At 34.7% G+C, this 23,600-nt stretch overlaps 3 protein-coding genes across 6 annotated transcripts; all 3 read right to left on the bottom strand.

The window, feature by feature from the left end:
• Window positions 1–217: 217 nt before the first annotated feature.
• On the bottom strand, window positions 218–9,794 carry LOC133298157 (serine--tRNA ligase, chloroplastic/mitochondrial). Of its 3 annotated transcripts, XM_061497405.1 has the most exons (10): window positions 9,550–9,794; window positions 9,292–9,440; window positions 8,996–9,089; window positions 8,710–8,858; window positions 8,291–8,383; window positions 7,633–7,812; window positions 1,599–1,765; window positions 1,199–1,333; window positions 1,019–1,112; window positions 218–712 (listed from the first exon to the last, which is right to left on the bottom strand). In XM_061497405.1, exons 1-10 carry the CDS (start codon window positions 9,728–9,730, stop codon window positions 440–442), a joined length of 1,515 nt encoding a protein of 504 aa, XP_061353389.1. In that variant the 5' UTR covers window positions 9,731–9,794; the 3' UTR covers window positions 218–439. The 3 variants fall into 3 exon arrangements, with proteins under 3 accessions (XP_061353389.1, XP_061353390.1, XP_061353391.1); XM_061497406.1 differs by lacking the exon at window positions 9,550–9,794 and having other exon boundaries at window positions 8,996–9,096; window positions 9,292–9,409; XM_061497407.1 differs by lacking the exon at window positions 9,550–9,794 and having other exon boundaries at window positions 8,996–9,096; window positions 9,215–9,346.
• A 1,773-nt stretch (window positions 9,795–11,567) lies between these two features.
• Window positions 11,568–14,292, bottom strand: LOC133298158 (cytochrome c oxidase subunit 6b-1-like). Its single transcript, XM_061497408.1, has 5 exons — window positions 14,112–14,292; window positions 12,891–13,196; window positions 12,626–12,708; window positions 12,433–12,514; window positions 11,568–11,878 (listed from the first exon to the last, which is right to left on the bottom strand). Exons 1-5 carry the CDS (start codon window positions 14,148–14,150, stop codon window positions 11,825–11,827), a joined length of 564 nt encoding a protein of 187 aa, XP_061353392.1. The 5' UTR covers window positions 14,151–14,292; the 3' UTR covers window positions 11,568–11,824.
• A 929-nt stretch (window positions 14,293–15,221) lies between these two features.
• On the bottom strand, window positions 15,222–21,525 carry LOC133298156 (alcohol dehydrogenase-like 2). 2 transcript variants are annotated; one of them, XM_061497402.1, is made up of 10 exons: window positions 21,413–21,525; window positions 21,183–21,322; window positions 20,984–21,030; window positions 20,568–20,893; window positions 18,172–18,254; window positions 17,055–17,130; window positions 16,866–16,930; window positions 16,469–16,564; window positions 15,812–15,973; window positions 15,222–15,435 (listed from the first exon to the last, which is right to left on the bottom strand). In XM_061497402.1, exons 1-10 carry the CDS (start codon window positions 21,465–21,467, stop codon window positions 15,319–15,321), a joined length of 1,167 nt encoding a protein of 388 aa, XP_061353386.1. In that variant the 5' UTR covers window positions 21,468–21,525; the 3' UTR covers window positions 15,222–15,318. The 2 variants fall into 2 exon arrangements, with proteins under 2 accessions (XP_061353386.1, XP_061353387.1); XM_061497403.1 differs by having other exon boundaries at window positions 21,402–21,508.
• Window positions 21,526–23,600: the final 2,075 nt, after the last annotated feature.

The following is a 23,600-nucleotide window of genomic DNA, read 5'->3' on the forward strand; positions in this document are numbered from 1 at the left end:
ATCGATTCTCAATACATGCCAAAAATATAGTTTGCTTTCCAATCCCATCACTATTCAGCAGTTTTAATTCGTTTTAGTTTAGAATTTATAGATGTTCAAGTCAAATCAAGATATCAACAATTAATAATTTCCGTATCATTATTATTCATTCTCTTTTCAGTTTAGAAAATGTGCTAAGACTGAATGTTTTTATTGAAAAAAATTTAGATACCCGTTGCATTATCAAATCTGTGGCTACAGTAAAAAATTCTATACAATTTGATTTTAAGAGGTAAAAAAACAAAAAATCTGACATGATATCATCAATATTATTTGTAAAACTAATGACTAAATCTTTGTCACTTCATCATTTATAATAAAATTGCTGCAACTCATCTATCACCACAATCTTATGCCGCAATAGCATCCTTCAAATGGAATAATGTTATGAACCAATATATCATGATTTTCTAGCGATAACATTAAGACCACCCATGAAGGGCCTCAAGGGCTCAGGAATAAGGACAGATCCATCTTCTTGTTGGTAAATTTCAAGTAAACATATAATCATCCGCGGTACTGCACAAGCTGTTGCATTTAATGTGTGAATAAACTGTGGTGGAGAGAGATTGCCTTTAGACTTTTTTGCACTTGTGACTGTTGCTTCTGATGGACGATACCTGATTCCCAAACGACGGCTCTGATAGTCTCTGCAATTTGATGCGCTTGAGATCTGTCATAATATTAGACATGAGTGATGAGGAGCAAAGAAGGCTCAGCAAATTTTATTGAAAGCCACATGATTTTTGCAAAAGGGAATAGCAGGAAGTTGCTTTTTCAAGTGTGGTTAAGCTTCAGTAATCATTATTAACAAGTAACAAAACAAAATGCAGTTCCCCCTGGTGCTAGCAGCCATAGCAGCTGTATTTAGATTATTTACCAATAGCATTGAAAAAGCAGTAATCTTAGCCCAAGGGGCATCAGAAGTGTGCAACAGATGTGTCTCAGAAGATAGAAAGGGAAAGAGTTGACGCAGTACCTCACCAAACCGTTCTAAACCAGGCATCCATGCCTCCACATCAAATTTACGGTAAGCAGGTGCACCTAAATCTTCAGAGGCCATATCCAAAGTTCTGCAGAAAAACTCACAATTATAATAACTACAGTGATGGAATCAAGTTAAAAAAGAAGAAAGGGTGTACTGAGGAGTAACTCTTACTTAAAATGTAATCCAAGGGATGAGAAGATGTCTTCTTCAATTTGAATAAGCTCTTCATGGTAATATTCACTCTCTTCTGGGCGGCAGAAAATAAACATTTCAACCTTGCTGAACTGGTGAACTCGATAAAGACCCCTGCTCAGGATTACTCGTGATCAGAAAATTCAGAACAGCGAAATATTTATAAACATTAACATTGGCATGTAGGATAAGACGTTAAGCTTAGGAACTCCACTGGTTAAATAAATTTAGGCCAACATATGCAACAAAAGAAGGATAAGAAGAATTTGTATGGTTCAAATTCTCCCATATATTAAAAGGTTGAATATTATTAAGGATTTAAAATCGTGGTCAAATCAATAGGTAGGAACATGAAAGGAACAATAAGCTAATTAATTACTTTGTTGCAGTGCCAGCAGCACCTGCTTCAGTACGGAAACAATGAGAAAATGCCACATATTTTAAGGGTAACAATGAGTCAGCAAGTATCGAATCCATATGAAGGCCCCCAACAGGAATCTCTGCAGTGCCGATGAGGCATTGATCACTATCATCAATGGAATAAACCTGTTCAACGTTGGCATGAAACATCAACAGAAGCTATGAACTTAATTCATTAAAATAAAAACATGAAACAAGGTTGTTCCTTAGTATGATTATCATTATAAAACCATCCAATTTGTAGGTCTCATGCCTACCAAAATAGAAAACAATATGATAGAACTCTTCTTAAGGTGTATAGTAGAAAGCGTCACAGAGGATCAAATCCTAATGCTGACTCACAGGAGAGAGGGAATATCATAGCTGTTGGTGCTGAGGCTGGTGAGAATTCGGTTAGGGAGAGAGAAGTTGGTGTGGTGCATGGGGCTGAGGTGTGAAAGTGCATCACAAGTAGTTATATAAACGGGAAAATGAAGGGATGAAGGGGGCTGGAAATTTGGGAGTTCTTTGGGAGAGATCAGTGCCTCTTATTAGCACTGAACCAGCTTGGGAAATTATTGTAATTGGTGGTTGCTTATTTGCTTTGCATTTAACTTGTTTCTGTCTTAAACAGTATTTTGTTATTGTAATTTTTGCTTGATAATATACAGAAAATCCAGTAATCTGGGCCAAAACCTTGTGTTGTGCGCATTACTATGATCTATTATATTACAATTCTGTCAACTGGTATCAGAGCACTCCGATCCTTGGGGTGCTTTGAATGGTTGTTACTCGCAACATGGACAATCGCTTGGAGATCGTGGAAGAACGCTTACGGAGAATCGAGACTTTAGCTGAAGAGCGTCACGAACAAAGTGTCCGACGGCTAAATGAGATTTTAGCCTTGTTACAACGTCATCCTCACCATCGAGATCGAGCTGATAGGGATGGCAGCCCGCGTCGAGGTCGCTCTCGCCGAAGGAGCACGGAATCCACAGATTCTGACTGGAGAAACCCACTCGCAGGTACACATGGGGGAGGACCTTCGCGTCAGCCCAGATTGGAACTCCCTCGATTTTCTGGGGATGATGTGTTCTCTTGGGTGACCAGGGTGGAACAATACTTTCTGGTCAATGCAATCCCAGAAAGAGCAAGGCTAGACGCTGTCATGATTGTCTTGGATGGTCCAGCGTTAAATTGGTTCTTCGTTTGGGAGCGTGGCAACCCCAACGCGTCTTGGGAAGATTTTCGAATGGATGTTATGGACCGATTCCAATTGGAGCTAACTGAGAGTCCATCCCAGGAATTGATGAGTTTGAAGCAGACGGGTAGCGTTGCAAGCTTTAGGCCTGAATTTGAAAGAATAATCAGCCCTATTCAATATGCAGATGAGGCTATGCTTAAGGAGATCTCGTTGCATGGGGTTCATAGCAGTCTGTGCACTGAGCTGATGCAAGCCAATATCGTATCCTTATCTGACTTGATGAGGAAGACGATGAGTTTGGAGAGAAGAAATTTTTCGTGGGCTAGTGATGGGCTGGGTTCGTGGGGTGCTGGAAGGACAAGTGTAGTGGGCCGCTCCAATCAGCCCATTAAAGGGTTCTTTAACGCGTCACATGCCAAGGGCATGGCCACTAATGCCACGTCCATGACAGGTGTCGGTCATCAAGCTTCCCCCACCATTCAAAACGACACGTGTTCTGGTCACACAAACCCTACCCGTTCTCATAACGTGGGCGTTGAGGGAGCAACACGAACCATGGAAGCTTCTGGTAGCAACCTGGTTGGTGGAGGTGGACGGCTCAGCCAGGCGGAACTTCACGATCGAAGTCGCCTGGGTCTCTGTTTCAAGTGTGGAGAGAAGTGGGACCGCAACCACCGCTGCCGGAACGCCCATCTCCGATTGTTGGTCATCGAAGAAGATGAGGAGTTGGCCGATCCAGAAGTTCCTTCGCACATGGAGACGCGCGAAGAGATCTTGCAACCGGTTGAAGAACCCCAGCCCATTGAAGTTGCACTCTTACAGCTCTCCATCTACAGTGTCTTAGGGCTTTCTTCAAACCAAAGTATGCAGATGTGGGGAACGATGAACGGCGAGAAAGTGACGATGTTGGTTGATAGTGGTGCGACTCATAATTTTATCAATCGTCAGGTGGCTGAACGATTGAAACTCACCATTGAAGATTCATATAGTTTTAAGGTGGTGCTTGGCAACGGTCACAAGGTAGGCAGCCAAGGTGTGTGCCGTCAAGTTACGTTGCAGATTCAGGAGTTTCAAACGACATTAGATTTGTTCGTCTTTGATTTGGGTGGTGCAGAGGTAATTTTGGGCATGGAGTGGCTGAGGAACTTGGGGGAGATCACAGCTGACTTCAACAAACTCACGTTGAAGTTTAATGATGGGGAAAATGCGACGGTACTTCACGGAGATCCTGCTCTGTCACGCAAGGGAGCTTGGTCCTCTCTTCGTTCAATGGTGAAGACGTTAAAGGACAGTGGTCAAGGGTGTGTTGTTGGGCCTCAGTGGATTCAAGGAGAATCAACAATCATGCCAGTTGATTGGGATGAGCTTTCGCTACTGCTGAAGGAGTTTGATGACATTTTTCAGCAACCACAGGGCCTACCTCCTCACAGACGGCATGATCATGCAATTGAGTTGAAAGCAGGGAGTGGAGTGCCAAACATACGACCTTACAAGTATCCCTACTACCAAAAGTCCTTGATTGAGTCACTGGTTTCTGAGTTGCTCACTGCAGGGATGATAAGACCAAGCATCAGCCCTTACTCGAGCCCAGTCATTTTAGTACGCAAGAAGGACGGCAGTTGGAGAGTTTGCGTGGATTATAGGGCCCTCAACAAACTCATTGTGCCGGACAAGTTCCCAATTCCGGTGATTGAAGAACTTTTGGATGAGTTAGGTGGCTCCAGGGTTTTCTCCAAACTCGATCTTAAGTCAGGGTATCACCAAATTAGAATGCGGAAGGAGGACATACCCAAGACGGCTTTCCGAACCCATGAGGGACATTACGAGTACTTGGTGATGCCCTTTGGGCTCACCAATGCTCCTTCAACCTTCCAATCACTGATGAATGAGATATTAAAGCCTCATTTGCGCAAGTTTGTGCTGGTTTTCTTCGACGATATTTTAATCTACAGCCACAGTCTGGTTGAGCATCTACAACATCTCCGGTGTGTTTTGGGTATTTTGAGGCAGCATAGTCTTGTGGCAAATAAAAAGAAGTGCTCCAGGCAGTTGCAAATTGAATACCTCGGCCATTTAATCTCAGAGGAGGGTGTAAAAGCTGATCCTTCCAAGATTGCAGCCATGTCTCAATGGCCTAGTCCTACAACATTGAAAGGGCTGAGAGGGATTTTGGGATTAACGGGCTACTATCGGAAGTTTGTTCAAGGGTATGGTTTGATCGCGAAGCCCTTAACTGACCTATTAAGAAAGGATGCTTTCCTTTGGAGTAAGGAAGCTCAATCGACATTTGAGCTGTTAAAGAGTGCCATGTGCTCCGTTCCAGTCCTAGCAATGCCAGACTTTGGTAAAACGTTTACTGTAGTCACTGACGCATCAGGAAAAGGGATGGGAGCAGTGCTTACTCAGGGGGATTGTCCACTCAGTTATATCAGCCAGGCCTTCTCCTCACGAGCATTGGAAAAATCAGTTTATGAAAAAGAGTTAATGGCAATTGTGTTTTCCATTCAAAAGTGGAGACCATACTTATTGGGTCGCCATTTCATCATCAAAACTGATCAAAAAAGCTTAAAGTTCTTGACTGACCAACGAATGCTAGGAGAGGAACAACAGAAATGGGTATCCAAGCTTCTAGGATACGATTTTGAGATTCATTACCAACCGGGTAGGGAGAATAAAGTTGCTGATGCCTTGTCCCGGAATCTGCATTGTTTCTCCCTCTCTTGTGTGGATGCTAGCAAGTATGAAGTGTTGGAGCAAGAATTACAAGCAGACATCAGAATGAGAGGAATTATTCAAGACTTGGTCATCAACCCTCAATCACACGCTGGGTTCAGCCTCAATGGAGGCCGTTTATTTCACCAAGGCAGATTGGTATTGGCAAAAAACTCCAATTTTATTCCAATGGTATTGCATGAATTTCATGATTCCTATGTTGGTGGCCATTCTGGATTCTTGAGGACTCTGAAAAGAATCAACAGCTTGGTGTATTGGGAAGGTATGAACAAGAAGATTAAGGAGTATGTGGCCGCTTGTTCTGTGTGTCAACAAAATAAAGTGTCTACATTATCTCCTGCAGGGCTGCTCCAACCCCTGCCCATTCCTACCTATGCCTGGACTGATTTGTCGATGGATTTTATTGGAGGACTACCAAAGGCTCAAGGTTTTGACACGATTTTCGTGGTAGTAGACCGCCTTTCTAAGTATGCCCATTTTATTCCCCTTAAGCATCCTTATACAGCCAAGGTAGTTGCTCTTTTGTTGATCAAAGAAGTAGTTAAATTACATGGATTCCCAACATCCATTGTCAGTGATAGGGACAGAGTTTTTCTTAGCTCTTTTTGGTCAGAGTTGTTCCGTTGTAGTGGCACCAAATTGAAATATAGCACATCTTATCACCCACAGTCCAATGGCCAAACAGAGGTAGTTAACCGTTGCTTGGAAGATTATTTAAGGTGTTTTTGTTCGCCTAAACCCAACACTTGGCCATCCTGGTTGCATTGGGCAGAATTTTGGTACAACACTACCTTCAAGACTGCCACTGGTACCAGCCCATTCAAGGCAGTGTATGGATGCGAACCTCCTACTCTGTTTCGGTCCAGCTTTGCTATATCTCCAATTGATGAAGTCTCCACAATGTTACAAGACCGAGACTTAATTTTACAAGAGTTACAACAACATCTTTTGATTGCTCAAGGTAGAATGAAAGCTCAATCAGATCAGCATAGGAGGCACGTGGAATTTGAAGTAGGTGACATGGTCTTTCTCAAGCTTCAACCGTATCGTCTACGATCATTGGCAAAAAAATTGAATGAGAAGCTTAGTCCTAGATTTTATGGACCCTACGAAGTGGTGGAGCGAATTGGGGCTGTAGCATATCGATTATTGTTACCAGTGGAATGCAAGGTCCATAATGTCTTTCATATTTCACTTCTTGAAAAGGCTGTCTCACCCACTGACACCATACAGCCTCTTCCCCCTATGTTGAATGAGGAGTGGGAGCTCAGTGTTCAGCCAGAAGCTGTCTTACAATGGCGACGAAATTCTGTGGGTCGTGTGGAAGTTTTGATTAAGTGGTTAAAGCTTCCTTCCTTTGAAAATTCTTGGGAAGATTCAGCTCAATTTGATTTCCAATTTCTTGCATTTCACCTTGGGGACAAGGTGAAGGTTTTGGGGGAGAGTATTGATAGAACTCTTCTTAAGGTGTATAGTAGAAAGCGTCACAGAGGATCAAATCCTAATGCTGACTCACAGGAGAGAGGGAATATCATAGCTATTGGTGCTGAGGCTGGTGAGAATTCGGTTAAGGAGAGAGAAGTTGGTGTGGTGCATGGGGCTGAGGTGTGAAAGTGCATCACAAGTAGTTATATAAACGGGAAAATGAAGAGATGAAGGGGGCTGGAAATTTGGGAGTTCTTTGGGAGAGATCAGTGCCTCTTATTAGCACTGAACCAGCTTGGGAAATTATTGTAATTGGTGGTTGCTTATTTGCTTTGCATTTAACTTGTTTCTGTCTTAAACAGTATTTTGTTATTGTAATTTTTGCTTGATAATATACAGAAAATCCAGTAATCTGGGCCAAAACCTTGTGTTGTGCGCATTACTCTGATCTATTATATTACAATTCTATCACAATATGATAAGACCCAAACTCATAGGGATAGAATAGGAAGAAATTTACTGAATAATACCGATATTAATCAAGCTGGTATTATGAACTTTAACCTTATGTCCATAATCATGAAGCCCAAGAATAGTTTAATAGCACATGGTGAGAAAGAAATAAATGCCTAAGAATTACACACTCACGAACCTGGGTATTTTTTGCCCGAGGTTGGAACCCACATTTTTCAACAACAGAGGACCGTACAATTTCAGGCGTTGTTAGCGGAGTAAAGCCTCTCTTCATCACTCGTGAGAGTGTCCAATTTACAAGAGCCATCTCTAACAAAACCGCTTCATTTTTCAGGTAGTAGAACTTTGACCCACTGACCTGTGAAGCATGGTAAATGCATCTGAGACAGAACTGAAGTCAAATGCCAATTATATTCTTGTTCTTCTTTTGAAGATCCAAACTTCAACATAACGTTTAAAAAATAAGGAATAAATTACTATCAAGTTAGCACTCAGAATGAGGTCTTCCAATAATATAGTATACAAGAACAATGATAGAGATGAAGCATTTAACTATAGAAAAGTTTGAGTCTTATACAATCTAATATCATATACAAAACTATCCCGGGCTACTTTCACTAAGAGGAGATGCTACACCCAAGGCACGCCTGCATTTCCTAGAAATTAATAAGAGTACCAAGTGAATAGATTCCAACATAAAGTCATTTTCACAATACAACTTTTTACCTTTACCTATTGCCACATACTATTAACTAACCTACACCTCAAAATGACACTAATAATAGCCAAGCTTCAAATAAATGATGCTTTAATGCCTTAAATTAATCATAGTATACCTCAGCAGCAGCATCAAAATCAAAAAGATCAAGTTCCTTTCCTAGTTGGAGATGATCTCTGACAGGAAAACCAAATGTGGGAGAGCTTCCAACCTAAAAAGTCACACAAAACATTAGTATTCGAGGAAAATAATTTGATGCATGAACAAGACCAACAGCCAACCTTTTTCCTCGAGAAGGAAAAAGGAAAAGAATTGTAGTAATTGAAAAACTATCTTCTACCAACAAAAACAAAATCAACTGTTGGTTCAAATGGTAAGGAGTTTTTATACTTTAACTAAAAGTCTCAAGTTCGAGCTCTAGGAATGGAAAAAATAGTCTTGGGAGAGCCACATTTCTATGGGTCCAACCCAGGTCAAACAAGATTAATTGCATAATTGATGAACCGAGGAAAAATTAAAAATTAAAATAAAAAATACCATCCTCCTAATAGTGGAACAATCCTCCCCTCCTATTGGAACATCTGGATGAGTCATGTTTGGTACACACTGCGCTTCATGTTGAAGCTTATCGTTAAGCTTCACCAGGTCTTCTTCCAAAGAAACAAGTCCCTCCTTCAAATTCTTTCCTGCATGCAAAATGTGACCCTTTTAATTAAGGAATTCATTTTTATTTTTATTTTATTTAAAGAGAGAGAGAGAGAGAGAGAGAGAGAGAAAGAGAAACAAAGGCAGTTAGTTGGGTGAAAATTTGAGCCAAGAGCACCTTCCTCAATTAGTCTTTGACGCTCAGATGGTTCTATTTTTCCTTTCATCTTGTTAGCCACTGCATTTCTTTCTCCACGAAACCTCTCAACCTCCTGCTATCTGTAAGAAACAGATTAGCAAAGCCATTGAGAACAAAGAGTTCATTGGCATTTGGTTATATTTGATACAATTAAACATTTATCATGAAAAAGCATTCGAGAAATGTTTCAAAACTCACCCTAAGTACCGTACCCAACAGGTTACCATAACAATTCCGAAAAGTGTTTTGAGGAAAAGATTGAAGAGAAACATAACCTTCTGAAGATTTAGCATTTGGTCATAAAGCTGGAGCACAAGGTCCAAATTAGCATTAGACTTCCGGTTCCTTATGTTGGCAGCAACGGCTTCCTTGTTATCTTTTATCCACTTGAAGTCTATTGTGGCTTTCCATTGAGGTTTCCCACCTACATCACCATCAGCAGCGACAACAACAACAGTGTCTTGTAATTCAGTTTGGTTGTTGCTGAGAAATGAGAACGAAACTAAGAGAGGAAAATAAGAAAAGGGAATGACCGTGGTCTTCCGGGGCTTTTGTTGTTGACGGAGATGTTTGGGTGGAGATAGCGCGTGGCAATGGAGATTTCTGGAAATGGAGGGTTTGAGTTTGGTGGAAAGGTGAGGAACACCAAGTCGGAATTGCAGTAAGTTTGAGACTTTGGAAGGTTGTCCCGTTCAGACAACCATGTAAACCCATTTTTCTCTCTTCTCTCTCTCTCTCTCTAGCGTTTGCAGAAGCAGTGGAAGAGGCTCCCGGGGAATTTATCCTCAATTCATGTAAAGTGTAAACACTCTGTAGGGAGTCAAACCACGTCGTCGTTTTATGGTGGTCGTGAAAAAAAGGAAGAAAAAAAGAAAAAAGCAAAAATTTGTCCACCTTTTAAATATAAAAGCCACAATTAAAGGAAAAAACAAAAAAAAAATTTAACTTTTGCCATAGAAATTCTTTTTCCGTCACATTCATGTAAAAAATGGCTAGATCTAATTAATCTTTTCTCTATCTTGTATTTATTGTGAGACCCATCGCAGAAAAATTTTGTCCGTCCTAAAAATAAAAACATTAAACTCAAATAAAAATAAATATATCTATTTGCATTGTTTTCGTTTAATTGAGATAGAGTAAAGAGAGAATTCATTCTTAATTTCAAGCACCAAGATAATAGAAAAATAAAATATACAGAAAAATAATTTAAAAATAAAAAAATAATTACGTGGTTAAAATTTGTCTAAACCTAGAACCATAAGCTCTCCTTTAATAATTTTTACGGTATATTTAATTTGATTTGATTATATTTTCATGTAAATTTTTTACTTATGTAAGGTTTACATTAAATCATATTTAAGCACACTTATCACTATAAAAAAGTACAAATAGGTTAGTGAGTTGGAGTTTCAACAACGGCTTAACCCTCCACATTCGGGGATTCCCCTCAGAAGATTTTTTTTTTTTTTTTGTTATTGTATTGTTTGTTTGGGCCTCAATTTTTCGTTAATTTGTTATGTTATTCTCCCTCTTTAAATGTCACATGTAATTTCTTTAAATATAATTAAGTTCGTTCAGATTGAGTAAATTTACTACTCCCTCAATTCAAATGTCATATATATTTTCTTTAAATATATTTTTCTCTCTCTTTATATTTTTAACATTCATATTTGTCTTTGAGTTTTATGAACCTTATCCATATTTTATAATATGATTCCTATTCATAACAAATTATAAAATAAATGAAATATAATAATGAAAATTGCTAAAGAAAAAATTTCAAAAAATATTTTTAATATTTTCCAAGCGCACTAGTGATATATATTTAGTCCCACAGTATTGATATTTAAGTATTTTAACATAATACAAACCACCAAAAAAATATTTTAATATTCTAGAAAATAGAACCACATCATTTTATTTATAGATTCACTTTTTCTACAGTCAATGTAGCCGAAAACGATGTTTTGAAACAGAAATCAAGGTATTTTTGTAATTATAATTTATTTCAAAGTTATGATAATCTTTTTCATTATAATTTTTTAATTTTTCAACCTAAAACAACATCATTTTAAAAATAAATATAAATAACTTATTTATTCATTATAGAAATATTAAACCCTTTATTTATATCTTATACATCAATTGCCAGGTCAATTAATTCAACAGCCAATTCTTCTGTTTTCAATGAAATAAACCAATTACCCAAAACAACTTATTTGCAACAAAATAACAAGAAAAATCCCACTATATAATAAAAAATACCGAAAATAATGCCATCATTTTCTTAATAAGAGAATTCAAATTGGCAAAGGTAACTTTTACTACTTTTTCTTTAAAACCATTTTCAGTTTTCTATTTATGGTACTTTTTCTTAAAAAAAAATTTTGCCTTACACTTGAACAAGTCGCTCATTGTGTATCTCTGAAATTCTCAACAAAAAACGCTTCCTGGATTTTGTATTTACATTTTCAAAGAAAATTTTCTCACCCATAGACCTCTCTAACGTGATTACCAGAGGTTCCACTCTCAAGTGATACACGACTTGAAGTAAAGAATACAATTGGGATAGGCTTCATTCAACAGAACCAATATGTCAGGAAACAACCCGTCATAAGCAATGGAAGCATCCGTATTCAAACAGTTCAAAGACAGCCAACAGATTTTATTAACTTAATGTGTAACACTGAACACCCCCCAAAGGGTTGAGAGTTTATCTCTCCGCATAATTTTATGTGTGGAGCGGAATAGCAATTTTAAATGTGACTTGAGCAATTCAATTGGTCGACGGTTTCCGACAAGTGCCACCTAAAGCGGTCCTGGGAATGTTCCGTTCTCCCTTTGTTCATTCCATCTGTCAATCTGGTGCATAGACAAATCCATGAAAACAGAAAGTTAGCTCATGAATGCAATTTTTAAATAGCAACAGCAGAGAAAACACCTACAAGATAATGTAAAGTAAAGAGATTAAAGTTTCTCTAAAATGTACTAGATAAGCCATTGAGAAAAAAAATGACATGACAATATCAAAGTTGCATATTTGTATTTCATCTGATCGCAACGGCTAAGGAATCCATTTAACAAGATAGGATGGTTACTTTAAAGGATGTTGAACTCTAAAGCCACATTCACCACAAAATATTATTAAGAATTCCCTCTCCAATAAAGCATCTTGAAGAAAACTAAGTTTTAGTACACAACAAGTAATAGACCTACAACGTCTATATATTTACCAACAAAGTAAAAGACGCAACTCCATTTCCATGTCAAGTAAGGTCATAATCGAATAGATATTTGGGCACAACCATTAAGCTAGAAGAAATGTCAATATATATCAATTTGATGGACAAATGGATCCTAAAGCTTCCTATTAGAAGACAATCAATAATATTTCAATATGAACTCAAAATACATACCCATTCACCAGGGCACAGAGAACGATAATATTTTGCAAACTTTTCACATTCTGGGGCACCTTCTCCCTTTGCAGCTATGCATCTACACAAGAATTTCAAAGGTTAAAATAAAGTTAAAGAAAAAAGAAAGATGCAATTCTTCAGATTAAGAGAGTGACAAGATTGATAAAAACAAAGGCCTGCCATGTCTCACCGATGATATTCAACATATCGGGTAAAGCAATGCCTTGTTTGGTTTGTGGTTGGAAAGCGAAAATCTGCTGGAGCAGTCTCAAGCTGAATAGCACAAATATGAACACAAAAAGAAAGTAAGAGCATGCTTATGATGTAATTAAATAATAGTTAAAGATCAACTATCCTAAAAGTTTAAGAGGTTAGGTGAATGCTCATGATTGGTTTTATATCTCAAACAATAACTATTTTAGAAGAATGATTGTATGGGGTTCAGTAAAAACAACCTTAATTTCCGGTGTCTCTTTTGCTGCCTCTTGATCACCACCGTTTTCTTCTTCAGTATTCCCACTACTTTCCTCTGTCATTACATCATTGTTCGTTGCATCATTGTTCACTTCAGAAGCATCAGTTGTGGGAATTGTGGTTTGTTCAGCAGAAGGGATGACTTCACTGCTTTCCTCAGCAACTGGGGGGGTTTCTTCCACAGTTTTCTCAACAGAAGCAGCCTCCTCTGGGTTTTCAACTTCTTTGACTTCCACAGGATTTGCATCTATTTCTGTTTTCTCCTGTTTCTCCTTCACAAAATATTGCTGCAAGTCAAAACAAACTTGTCACTACAACTTATCCCATGCCATATAATCATCAAAGTGTTAAAGGTATCAAGCCATATTGTTTCAGCTGAGGAAATCAAGGGAAAAATTCATCACCGGAAGCTAGCAACGAATAAGAATTCTAGCCATCGGGAATTCCAGTATCCCTGACATTCATCCATGCCCATGGTGCAGTAGACATGACAAAGCAAGCATAAAAGTGATTTATCAAAAATGATGATTGATGACAGACTTGTCACTAGTTTTACCAAAGGACTATGCAAGAATAAGAAAAAGTTGCAAAAATTCCATGATGCAGATACTACTATCTTCCAACTTTCCCAGGATCCAATCCTGTTGTTAATCTTTTAACTTAATTCACAATTACACAGTTCTATCAAAAGAAGAAAACTATATAAGGAAACTTGAAATTCAGTGGAATAGAAGATGCAAATCAACGAGATCAAAGCTAGCAAGTGGCAATTATCTCCAGCAGAACGTTACTTGGCCAATATAAAGACTTGACTTTATGCCATTGTATATAGGTCTGGTATTAAACATTTTTGGTAGGCAACATCAGATTGAAGTTATGAGCAAGAATTTTAACATAAAACAAGTTCAGTTGGTGAATGAATTTTCTATGATGACATCATTAGAAGGCAATTCAAAAGACAACGCTTGGAAAGAGTAAAGTTGAGTAGAAATTGAACCAAACGAACTCCTAGATGAAGGATTCCAGATTGTTGGTTAATTAAATGAAATTGGAATAAATTGGGCAGACACCTTCGCTGATCCGTTAAATGAAAACGAAGATTCGGGATTACTTGGAAACCGAATTGACAATTGTATACATAAAATGGAATTTATTTTATTTTATTTTATTTTCTAAAAAAAGAGTATATGAGTGAGCAGTACCTCGGCTAGAGTAGGGGATTTCTCAGAAGCTTCGGCCATTGATGAAAGAGGAAGCGATCAGCTCTGCAAGAACAGAGAGGCCGACAAAACAACGAGGAAACGAGAGAACAGTGGCTAGGCGGAATTGGGTTTTTTGGGTTGGGTTAGGTTTGAGTGCTGCGTTTCACGTGGTCTCATGCGCAAAAAAAATAAAAAAAATTGAACTGAAACGCGAACTGACCCGAGAGAGAACTGCAGTTAAAATAATTAATTTTTGCAAAACCTGTTTTATGAAACGAATTGATTTTTTTTTTTTAAATCAGTTCAATAATCAATATGATTTTTAGAAATCAATTTACAAACCGAATCGAATTGGTTTTAAACCGAACTAAATTATTTTATTTTTTAAAATAGATTCGACCCAAATCAATTTCAAACTGAACCAAGTTGAACTAGTTTTCAAACGACCCAGGCCGTTTAAATCAATTCAGTTCAATTTGATCCATGCACACCTCTAATATTATCCATTTTGTCTTTCTTATGTTTTTAATATTTTTCATATTACATGAGATAATTAACAAACAAAAAATGAGATTCACTGAATAAAAGAGAGAGAGAAATGAGTCTTACGCACTTTTATATATATATATATATATAAGAAATAATTTTATCTTTTAAAATATATGAGACATTAAACCCTTGTTCAATGTACAAAAAAATATAATACTATAATATTAGTGATCAAGTTATTAGATAATTTTTTGTTTTAGCTATTGGATGATGTGTAAGGTGATTTAGGAGATAATAAAAATTGAAAAAATTATATTATTTTTGACTTATTTTTTTTCCAATACTTGTCCCATTTCAAAATTTAGACAAAGTATACTTTCTAATATATTATATTTTACTTTTTAGCCAATTAAATATACCTTAATTTATTTACTTAAGTTTGGATTAATTATATATGTAAATGAAAACGTTCTTAAAATATATTTTTTCTTTATATTTAGTCTGGGACCGGTTTAGTGCTCAGATAATTGGAGCGTATGGTATTATCGATAACAAGAATTCTAATAATATATCTTTACTTAATAGTAAAAAATATTTAAAAGATAAAAAGATAATGTTATTGTTAAAATTTGTTGAACGCTAACAACAATTGGGGACTTTTCCATCCCTGAGATACTTAAAAGCTTATGAGAGTTACAGTGAATTGTAAGCACGATAGCTAATGATTCATCCTTATAATGCAACGGAGGCTCTTTCCTTCCTGGAGATACTCAAAAGCTTTGTTAATGTCCTCCAGGTCCACCTCATGCGATATGAAGCCATCCAAGCTAAGCTCCTGTAACATAAATGACAATTGTCAATTGTTGCTCCTAATGTCAATGTCGAATTCCATTGTCTAGCGTGTCAATATTTTCCATCTTTATACTATATTTAATTCACTAATCTTTTGGGTTCAAGAATAGGGTTATGTTGATAGAAAGTGACAGATATATTTTAGAAAGAAAAATGTAGAGTTATAATCGTTAATAAAAAAAGGTAATAACTATAATTATAATGAAATACATACATATATAAGAAATTATAATTTAAAGAAAAAATTACTAAGTTGATTTTTTAATCAACTGTAACTTTTATAAGTTTTCTTTTGAAGTGTACTTTTTATGTTAGAAGAGTTAAATTCTAAAAGTAATAATTACACGTATCGCACTTACTTTGTCCAAGTACTTCTTAGCAAGGAAGGGAAGATCAGTTTTGGGTTTGAGGCCTCCAAATAGTGATCCGGTGATAGTTCGGCCTCTCATTATGTGGTAAGGACTCAAAGTCAATGGCGAGCCATGCATTTCCACCCCTATTATCACTGTTTTCCCCCAACCCTGATCCCATAATACCAACCATGGAGAGTTAATTAAGTGTATTACAAACTCCAGTGAAAAGAAAGAAAAAATAACAATAAAAAATGGGAGATGTATGACAAGACTACTAGAAAAAATAACAATAAAAAATAAGAATTTAGGAGAGAATTTGCGACGAAAAATAATAACGAGGATGAAATTAGCGACGAAATTTTCATAGCAATTCTGTCGCTATACAAGTTTTTTTCTAAACGAGATAAGCTGAAACTGCAATTCCATGCGATGTGTCCCATTTTAACATAAAGTGGCACCTTAATAGATATTAACCATTTGATATTTTATTAGACTTGGTTAAAACTTAAAAAACAGTTGCACATTTACAAAAAAAAAAAAAAAAACAGTTGCACAGCACATATTTTCAATTAAGACAATATAACTGGGTTTTAATTTATTTATGTGATTGGATCCAAATGTGAGCTTGTGTATGTTAAGACTTTAAGGAGGGAGAGAACAAACATCTCGGCTACTATTATGAGCCTCTGCCATTAATGACGCCAAGCCTATACACTCGAAGCAATAATCAGCACCTCCATTTGTCATTTCCTTAATCACCTGAAAGAAAGAAAAAAGTATTTAATTAGACAAATATCACTCAAAGGCTGTTTGATAAATATATAAATAAGAACATATATACATAGTTTGTAATAATTACATAATTTATCAAGTATAGGTTTAATCTAATATATTTATTTTATATAAGACCTCTAAACCGAATATCTAAAAAAGTCAATTATATTATACTTAATAGAAATTATTTAGGTTTGCATTTTGTGAAACAAGCCAAAGCTTATTTAGGCAAAAATCTAACATATTTTTTCCTCTTTTCATGAATATTTTAGATACACACACAGACCTCGCTCACTGACTTCTCCTTGCAAGTGGAGGGATTCACAAAATCAGTGACTCCAAAACTCTTTCCTGTATAAGATAAGCAAGACAGACAGTGATGCTTTTCAAGATTCAAAATAACCAAAAGACGAAGGAAATAGTGTATATTGCTCAAACAAATTAAAAGAATCACAGAAATAAGATAGCCAAAAACCTATTTCAAATTTTGCATGGTTTAGATCGACGCCTATGATCTTTGACGCTCCCCGTTGCTTTGCTGCCATAGCAACCTGTTGAGACCCAAAACTAGCAGGTTAAAATTTAAATAACAATTTACAAACAAGAAAAAAAAATTAAATAACTAGGCTTTCTTCACTAAAAGGGACAAAAAATCCACACTAATGTGAGAATATTTTATGTTTGTTGCTCTTTTATTCTCGTTGCATAATTATTTTTCAACAGTTTGGTCTTAGAGAAATAAATCCTCTCAGCAAGTGAAAACGTTTGGAACTACGTAGTTAAGACAAGGAACAATTATTAAGAGTCAGTTTGTTTCGTCTTCCATAAAAAATAGTTTTTATTTCTTTCTTATTTTAAAAGTGATTTTTACAAAAGTTAAAACTATTTATATTTTTATAAAAATATTTAATTTTTGAAAAAAATAGTTGACTTCTGACTTATGTTTTTTTTAGAAGTTAAAATTTTTAGCTTTTAAAAAAAATAAATTTTTAATTTTTTTATGACTTATGTTTTTTTTAAAAGCAGACATCCAAACGAACTTAAAGTGAGAAGTGCTTTTTTTTTTCTTGAAAAAATGTAACTTTTGAAAGAAAAAAAAGCCTATTCAAACGAGCCATAAATCAGTTATTTGATTTTGTTTTGATAGCAATGAAGTTACTATTTAAAAGCTTAGATTATTATACATCAATTTATGAAATATATATAAATAATCCTGATGCAAGAATTAAAAAAAATGTGAAAATAATACTAAAAAAATTGCTCTAACATCAAAACTCCTAATCAACAATTAGTATAAGTTGTTTTGGTCTTTAAGCAAAGATATTATGAAACTAATTGTTCGGATAGAGAGTAGTAGTGGTTAAATAAAATATTTTCTAAACTAACAATTCAATAATTCAAACCTATAACGTAACATGTAAGGTTTGATGGGTCATAATTCACTTCTTAAGTAACAATTAATGCAAATATTTATTTTTCGGTGGAGGGTAGGATTAATGCGAGTTGTTTACTATTACTAAGTTTTTTTATTCTTAAATTTATTTTGTATTGACAGTCATGTAATGTGATTGATTGGGTTCCTCTAAACTTACAGCTAGGCCTACAGCACCAAGCCCAAAGATAGCCACTGTTGACCCTTCTTCTACGTTGGCCACTTTCCATGCTGCGCCCACCCCTGCAAGGATACAAACAAATTAAAATCTGGATTTATGTTTTTTTCACGCATTTCACACATGTATTTCGTAAATATATTCCTTTTCTTAAAAAAAAATATATCAGGTAAAATAAAATGAAAAATTACTTTGTAAAGGACTTCAATAACTTGGTATTTTCTTATGTACAACTAGAGCTTAGTAAACCAACACCTTTAACTCCCAACCTGCGTAAGTTTAAGAGTATTTATATTACAGATTCGTTTAAACAAAAAATTACATAACTCGACCGGTTCAACTTACGAATTAAGCAGATTAGGTCGTGTCAATTTTATTAGTTATCATATGACTTTATGTCTCTTAATTAAAAAATTATTAAAATTATCGTACCTAATTTGTTGTCTTCTCATTAGACCATTATCCAAATAAATAAATAAAAAATAGTTTAGAGTAGCTTAGAGTGGTTAAGATTTGAATTACACCTTTTTTTTTTGGGTTGCATATGGGTATCTGACTAGCTGATCTATAGCTTGAGAAAATTATGTACATTTTAACCTACAAAAAGTTAGTTAAAATTTTGACTTAATTCAATAAAACTAAGGATATTGTTACTCATTCAAAAGTCAACAAATACATCAATTATTGGACCAATAAATTTCTTGCTACCTAATATTTTTCTTATTTTATATTAAAAAAATCTGCGCAACTGTACATAGGAATCTTTTAAAAAAATGTGTAGACACCTTAAATGTTTCAATTAGCTTCGTTCTATCACTAATCATTTTCAAAATTAAATAATTGGAGTGATTTTAAAAATATCAAATGAGATTCAATAAGTATTAAATATAAGTTGGGAAAATAATACGCAGTTTTAATTGAGAATTTTATTAAATGTTCTGTGTTACTCTCCAACAATATAATAATCTTCGCGGCACACACAGTGACAGCATTACACTGAGGATGTTTCGTATCTTATGATTTGAAGTGTGAAGAAACATTATCAAAGTTGAAGATTTAGCAATGATTTCAGAGTTTTTGTTTTTTCTTCGATCTTGCTTTTCTTTTCATTAGCCACATATATATGAACAAACATTCAAATCCATCCTTCCATTAACTAGAAGGGATTCGATTAAATGCTGATTGCTTGCTTGCTACCTTCGACCAAATGCTGATTGCTATGCAAATCTATTTGCAAATATAATAGATGAGGAAATTTAAAAAAACGGTCTACCAAATAACTAATCGTGTGGGGGATTTTGGTTTATGTCTAACTTTCTCAATTTCATTTGCATAGTCAAATTTTAAAAAATTCTGAACCTAACATCACCTAAGAGTATTTATATTACAGATTCGTTTAAACAAAAATTTACATAACTCGACCTGTTCAACTTACGAATTAAGCAGATTAGGTCGTGTCAATTTTATTAGTTATCATATGACTTTATGTCTCTTAATTAAAAAAATATTAAAATTATCATACCTAATTTGTTGTATTCTCATTAGACCATTATCCAAATGAATAAATAAAAAATAGTTTAGAGTAAGAGTGGTTAAGATTTGAATTACACCGTTTTTTTGTTTTTTGTTCTGGTTGCATCTGGGTATCTGACTGTCTGATCTATAGCTTGAGAAAATTATGTACATTTTAACCTACAAAAAGTTAGTTAAAATTTTGACATAATTCAACAAAATTAAGGATATTGTTACCCATTCAAAAGTCAAAAATACATCAATTATTGGAGCAATAAATTTCTTGCTACCTAATATTTTTCTTATTTTATATTAAAAAAAATCTACGCAACTGTACATAGGAATCTTTTAAAAAAATGTGTAGATACCTTAAATGTTTCAATTCTCTTCGTTCTATCACTAATCATTTTCAAAATTAAATAATTGGAGTGATTTTAAAAATATCAAATGAGATTCAATAAGTATTCAATATAAGTTGGGAAAATGAATGTGCAGTTTTAATTGAGAATTTTATTAAATGTTCTGTGTTACTCTCCAACAATATAATAATCTTCGCGGCACACACATCATTACACAGAGGATGTTTCGTATCTTATGATTTGAAGTGTGAAGAAACATTATCAAAGTTGAAGATTTAGCAATGATTTCAGAGTTTTTGTTTTTGTTTTTTCTTCGATCTTGCTTTTCTTTTCATTAGCTACATATATATGAACAAACATTCAAATCCATCCTTCCATTAACTAGAAGGGATTCGATTAGTTAATTAAATTTGCATCCTCAAAGAAAAACAAAATTCAAAACTTAAATAGTTTCAACTTTCAACTATCTAGGCAATAGATATGTGGAGAGAAATGAATTGCTCTAACCTGTTGAAACACCGCAACTCAGCAAGCAAGCCTTATCAACAGGAAGCTCATGGTTAATTTTAACCACATGGGTCACGTCAACCACGGTGTATTCAGAGAAGCTAGATACACAGAAAAAGTGGTACACCGATTCTCCTTTCACGTCCCTAAATCTGCTGGTTCCGTCTCTTGGCATGTTATTGATCAACTGGTTACCGAACTTGGAGCAAATGTTGCTTTTTGTGCTTTTGCAATCTATGCATTCCCCACAGTTAGCGAGGAACACTGGCACCACTAAGTCCCCCTCTTTAAATTCTTCCACATGCTCCCCCAAGCTCTCCACAATTCTGTTGCAGTTAAGAGTTCATTTTGATCAAATACAATAAGAAAATTAGATACAAGGTTGAACTGGATAATATGGTTTTATTAATGTTTACCCCACAGCTTCGTGTCCGAAAATTCTTGGAAATTTAGCAACCGGAACCTGAGAAAGAAAGAAAAAAAACAGGGGATGCCCATTTGAAAGAGTTCAATTAAATGCATAATCAAATAATAAAATTGTAACACCCAAAAAAAAAAAAAAAACATAAAAATTGATGAATTATTGGTCACTCCTTAGCTACACTTTGTGCTTACTGAGTCTATTTTCCACATGGTTACATCAGAGTGACACAGAGAAGTGCATAAAATCTTGATCCGAACCTCCCAGGCTTTTGGAGGGTCAACCTCAATTTCCTCAATAACAAGAGGTTCACCTGCTTTTCTGCATATTGCAGCTGTTCCAAGTCACACAGAGGATTAATTAGATCGTAGTTAAATATACATATCTAATATACATGCCGTTTATATACGTACAGAAGAAGAACCTTTGCATCTTATTGGCTTGCCAATATTTTTTTGGGTACCGCTTTTGCTCTCCATAGCCACAGAGGAACCCAGGTGTGTGTATAGCTTGAAAAAGATGTTACAGAGACTAACTAATCTTCTCTGCCTTTCGTTTCTTATATAGCGTGTAGCGACAACGGAGATTATGCACGTAACAAGAACGCAATTTAGAAACGCAACTTAGAATTTATTTAATATTTGTTTATTTAAAATAATGATTATTTAAACAAACAGGAACGGACAAAACACACATGGAGCAACGCTATGGTTACCGGCTCCCCATGACCGATCACCATTTTTAAATAGACCCGTGTCTCTCACCGCTGACTGAACAGTGAACACACAGTTCTACATGTGAATACGCATTTACTTGTATGCCGCTGATACCGTGGGAGTCACATGAACCTTATTAGTCTAGTACAAAACGCGGAAGTCACATTCTATAACATATAAACATTACTTATATGAAAGTACTACTCCACGGAATATACAGGGACATTGATATAGTGTCAATAAAAAAAAATCTGAATGTCACATATTTTTTCAGCGTAAATATATAGTAACTTTTTTTTGGCCAAAGTCGCTAGAACGTAGCTATTTTAGCCTATTTTGAATTTTTTTAACCAAAGTAGTTACATGGTATAGCTACTTTGGTTAAAAAAAATTTGGTAATTTTTCACAACAATTCTTTTATGATGGAAATGCATTTTTTTTAGAGAAGAAAAGTATAATTCCATTATCTGAAAATAATAATTCAATCATATAAAATTATTATTATTATTTTCCAAATCTAAAGTTATTTTTTCCTTTGGAATTTGTTCTCATAAATATTATTACCTAATGTTATCTTAACTATAATTTATCATTTATCATTCTTCTTTAGAAAGAATCATTTGGTACTACTAGAAAAAAGTTCATTTTTTACGGGAAAATTGCATCACAAATGACAATTTTTGACACAAATAATTAAATTCCGTCACAAATAAATCTGCGACGCAGGAATTTATGACAAAATTTCATAAAATTTCGTCACTAATAAAGTTTTTTTCTTGTAGTTACTACATCAAGATTCTTTCTAAGAAGAATGATAAATAATAAATTATAAATTATAGTTAAGATAACATTAGGTAATAATACTTATAAGAAGAAATTCCAAAAGAAAAATAACTTTAAATTTGGAAAATAATAATATTTTTATACGACTGAATTATCATTTTCAGATAACGAAACCAAACCTTTTCTCTCTAAATAAATGCATTTCCATGAATTGTAGTGAAAAAATCACTAAAAAAAAAAATTATGGTAAAAATTCAAAATAGACCAAAGTCGCTACACTATGTAATGACTTTGGCTAAAAAAAGTTGCCACATATTTAAGCTGGTTCAAAGTCGCTACATCATGTAGCAACTTTGGATATATAGGCTCATCAGATTTTGGTAGCTACTGAAAATGCACCACGTGATCAGTATAAAGTCACTACATTACCTAGCGACTTCAATGTCGTGGCAGTTTGAAAAAATATATTAAAACTATGGTATTTAGATATTTATTATTGTTAAATATGGCAGTACTGTTAATGTCCCATATAAACACATCGTTAAAAAAGATAAAACAATTGTCAATATTATACAAAACAATTGTCAATAACTAAATACAAATATTCTCTTATAAACTAGTTTAATATCAATGTAATACATAAGATAATATAAAAAAATAATGGCTAAAAGTATTTATAGATAATAAATAAATAACTTTGAATTTTTGTATCATTATACCATGTTTTTGTATGTTGATTTGGTTAATGGTTATATATCATCCTTGCATTTGATATATTATATTTAAAATAAAAAATATCAATATATCATTTTATTTCTAAATAATATGACTATTTGACATGAGAAATGTCTCGCGTTTATGACAAGTGTATATGATATAAAAATTAAATAAGTGCTAAATAATCACTGACGTCGTAACTTTGGGTAGAGGTTTGTTGACTAACTACTTGCTAGGAGTTGTTATCTACTCTGAATGTGAATAGTTGTATCTTTTGCCTTATAAATATATATAAAGAAAATAAACTTGTCCTATTCTTTCCCTGCCTATTAATATTATCTTAAATGTTTTCCATAAATAATAAAACATCAGAGGGAAGAAAAAAGAGATTGATAA

Source organism: Gastrolobium bilobum, unplaced genomic scaffold (genome assembly GCF_033153095.1).
Source record: "Gastrolobium bilobum isolate Gb01-03AN ecotype WA unplaced genomic scaffold, APGP_CSIRO_Gbil_v1 utg30227, whole genome shotgun sequence".
In the NCBI taxonomy this organism is placed as follows: domain Eukaryota; kingdom Viridiplantae; phylum Streptophyta; class Magnoliopsida; order Fabales; family Fabaceae; genus Gastrolobium; species Gastrolobium bilobum.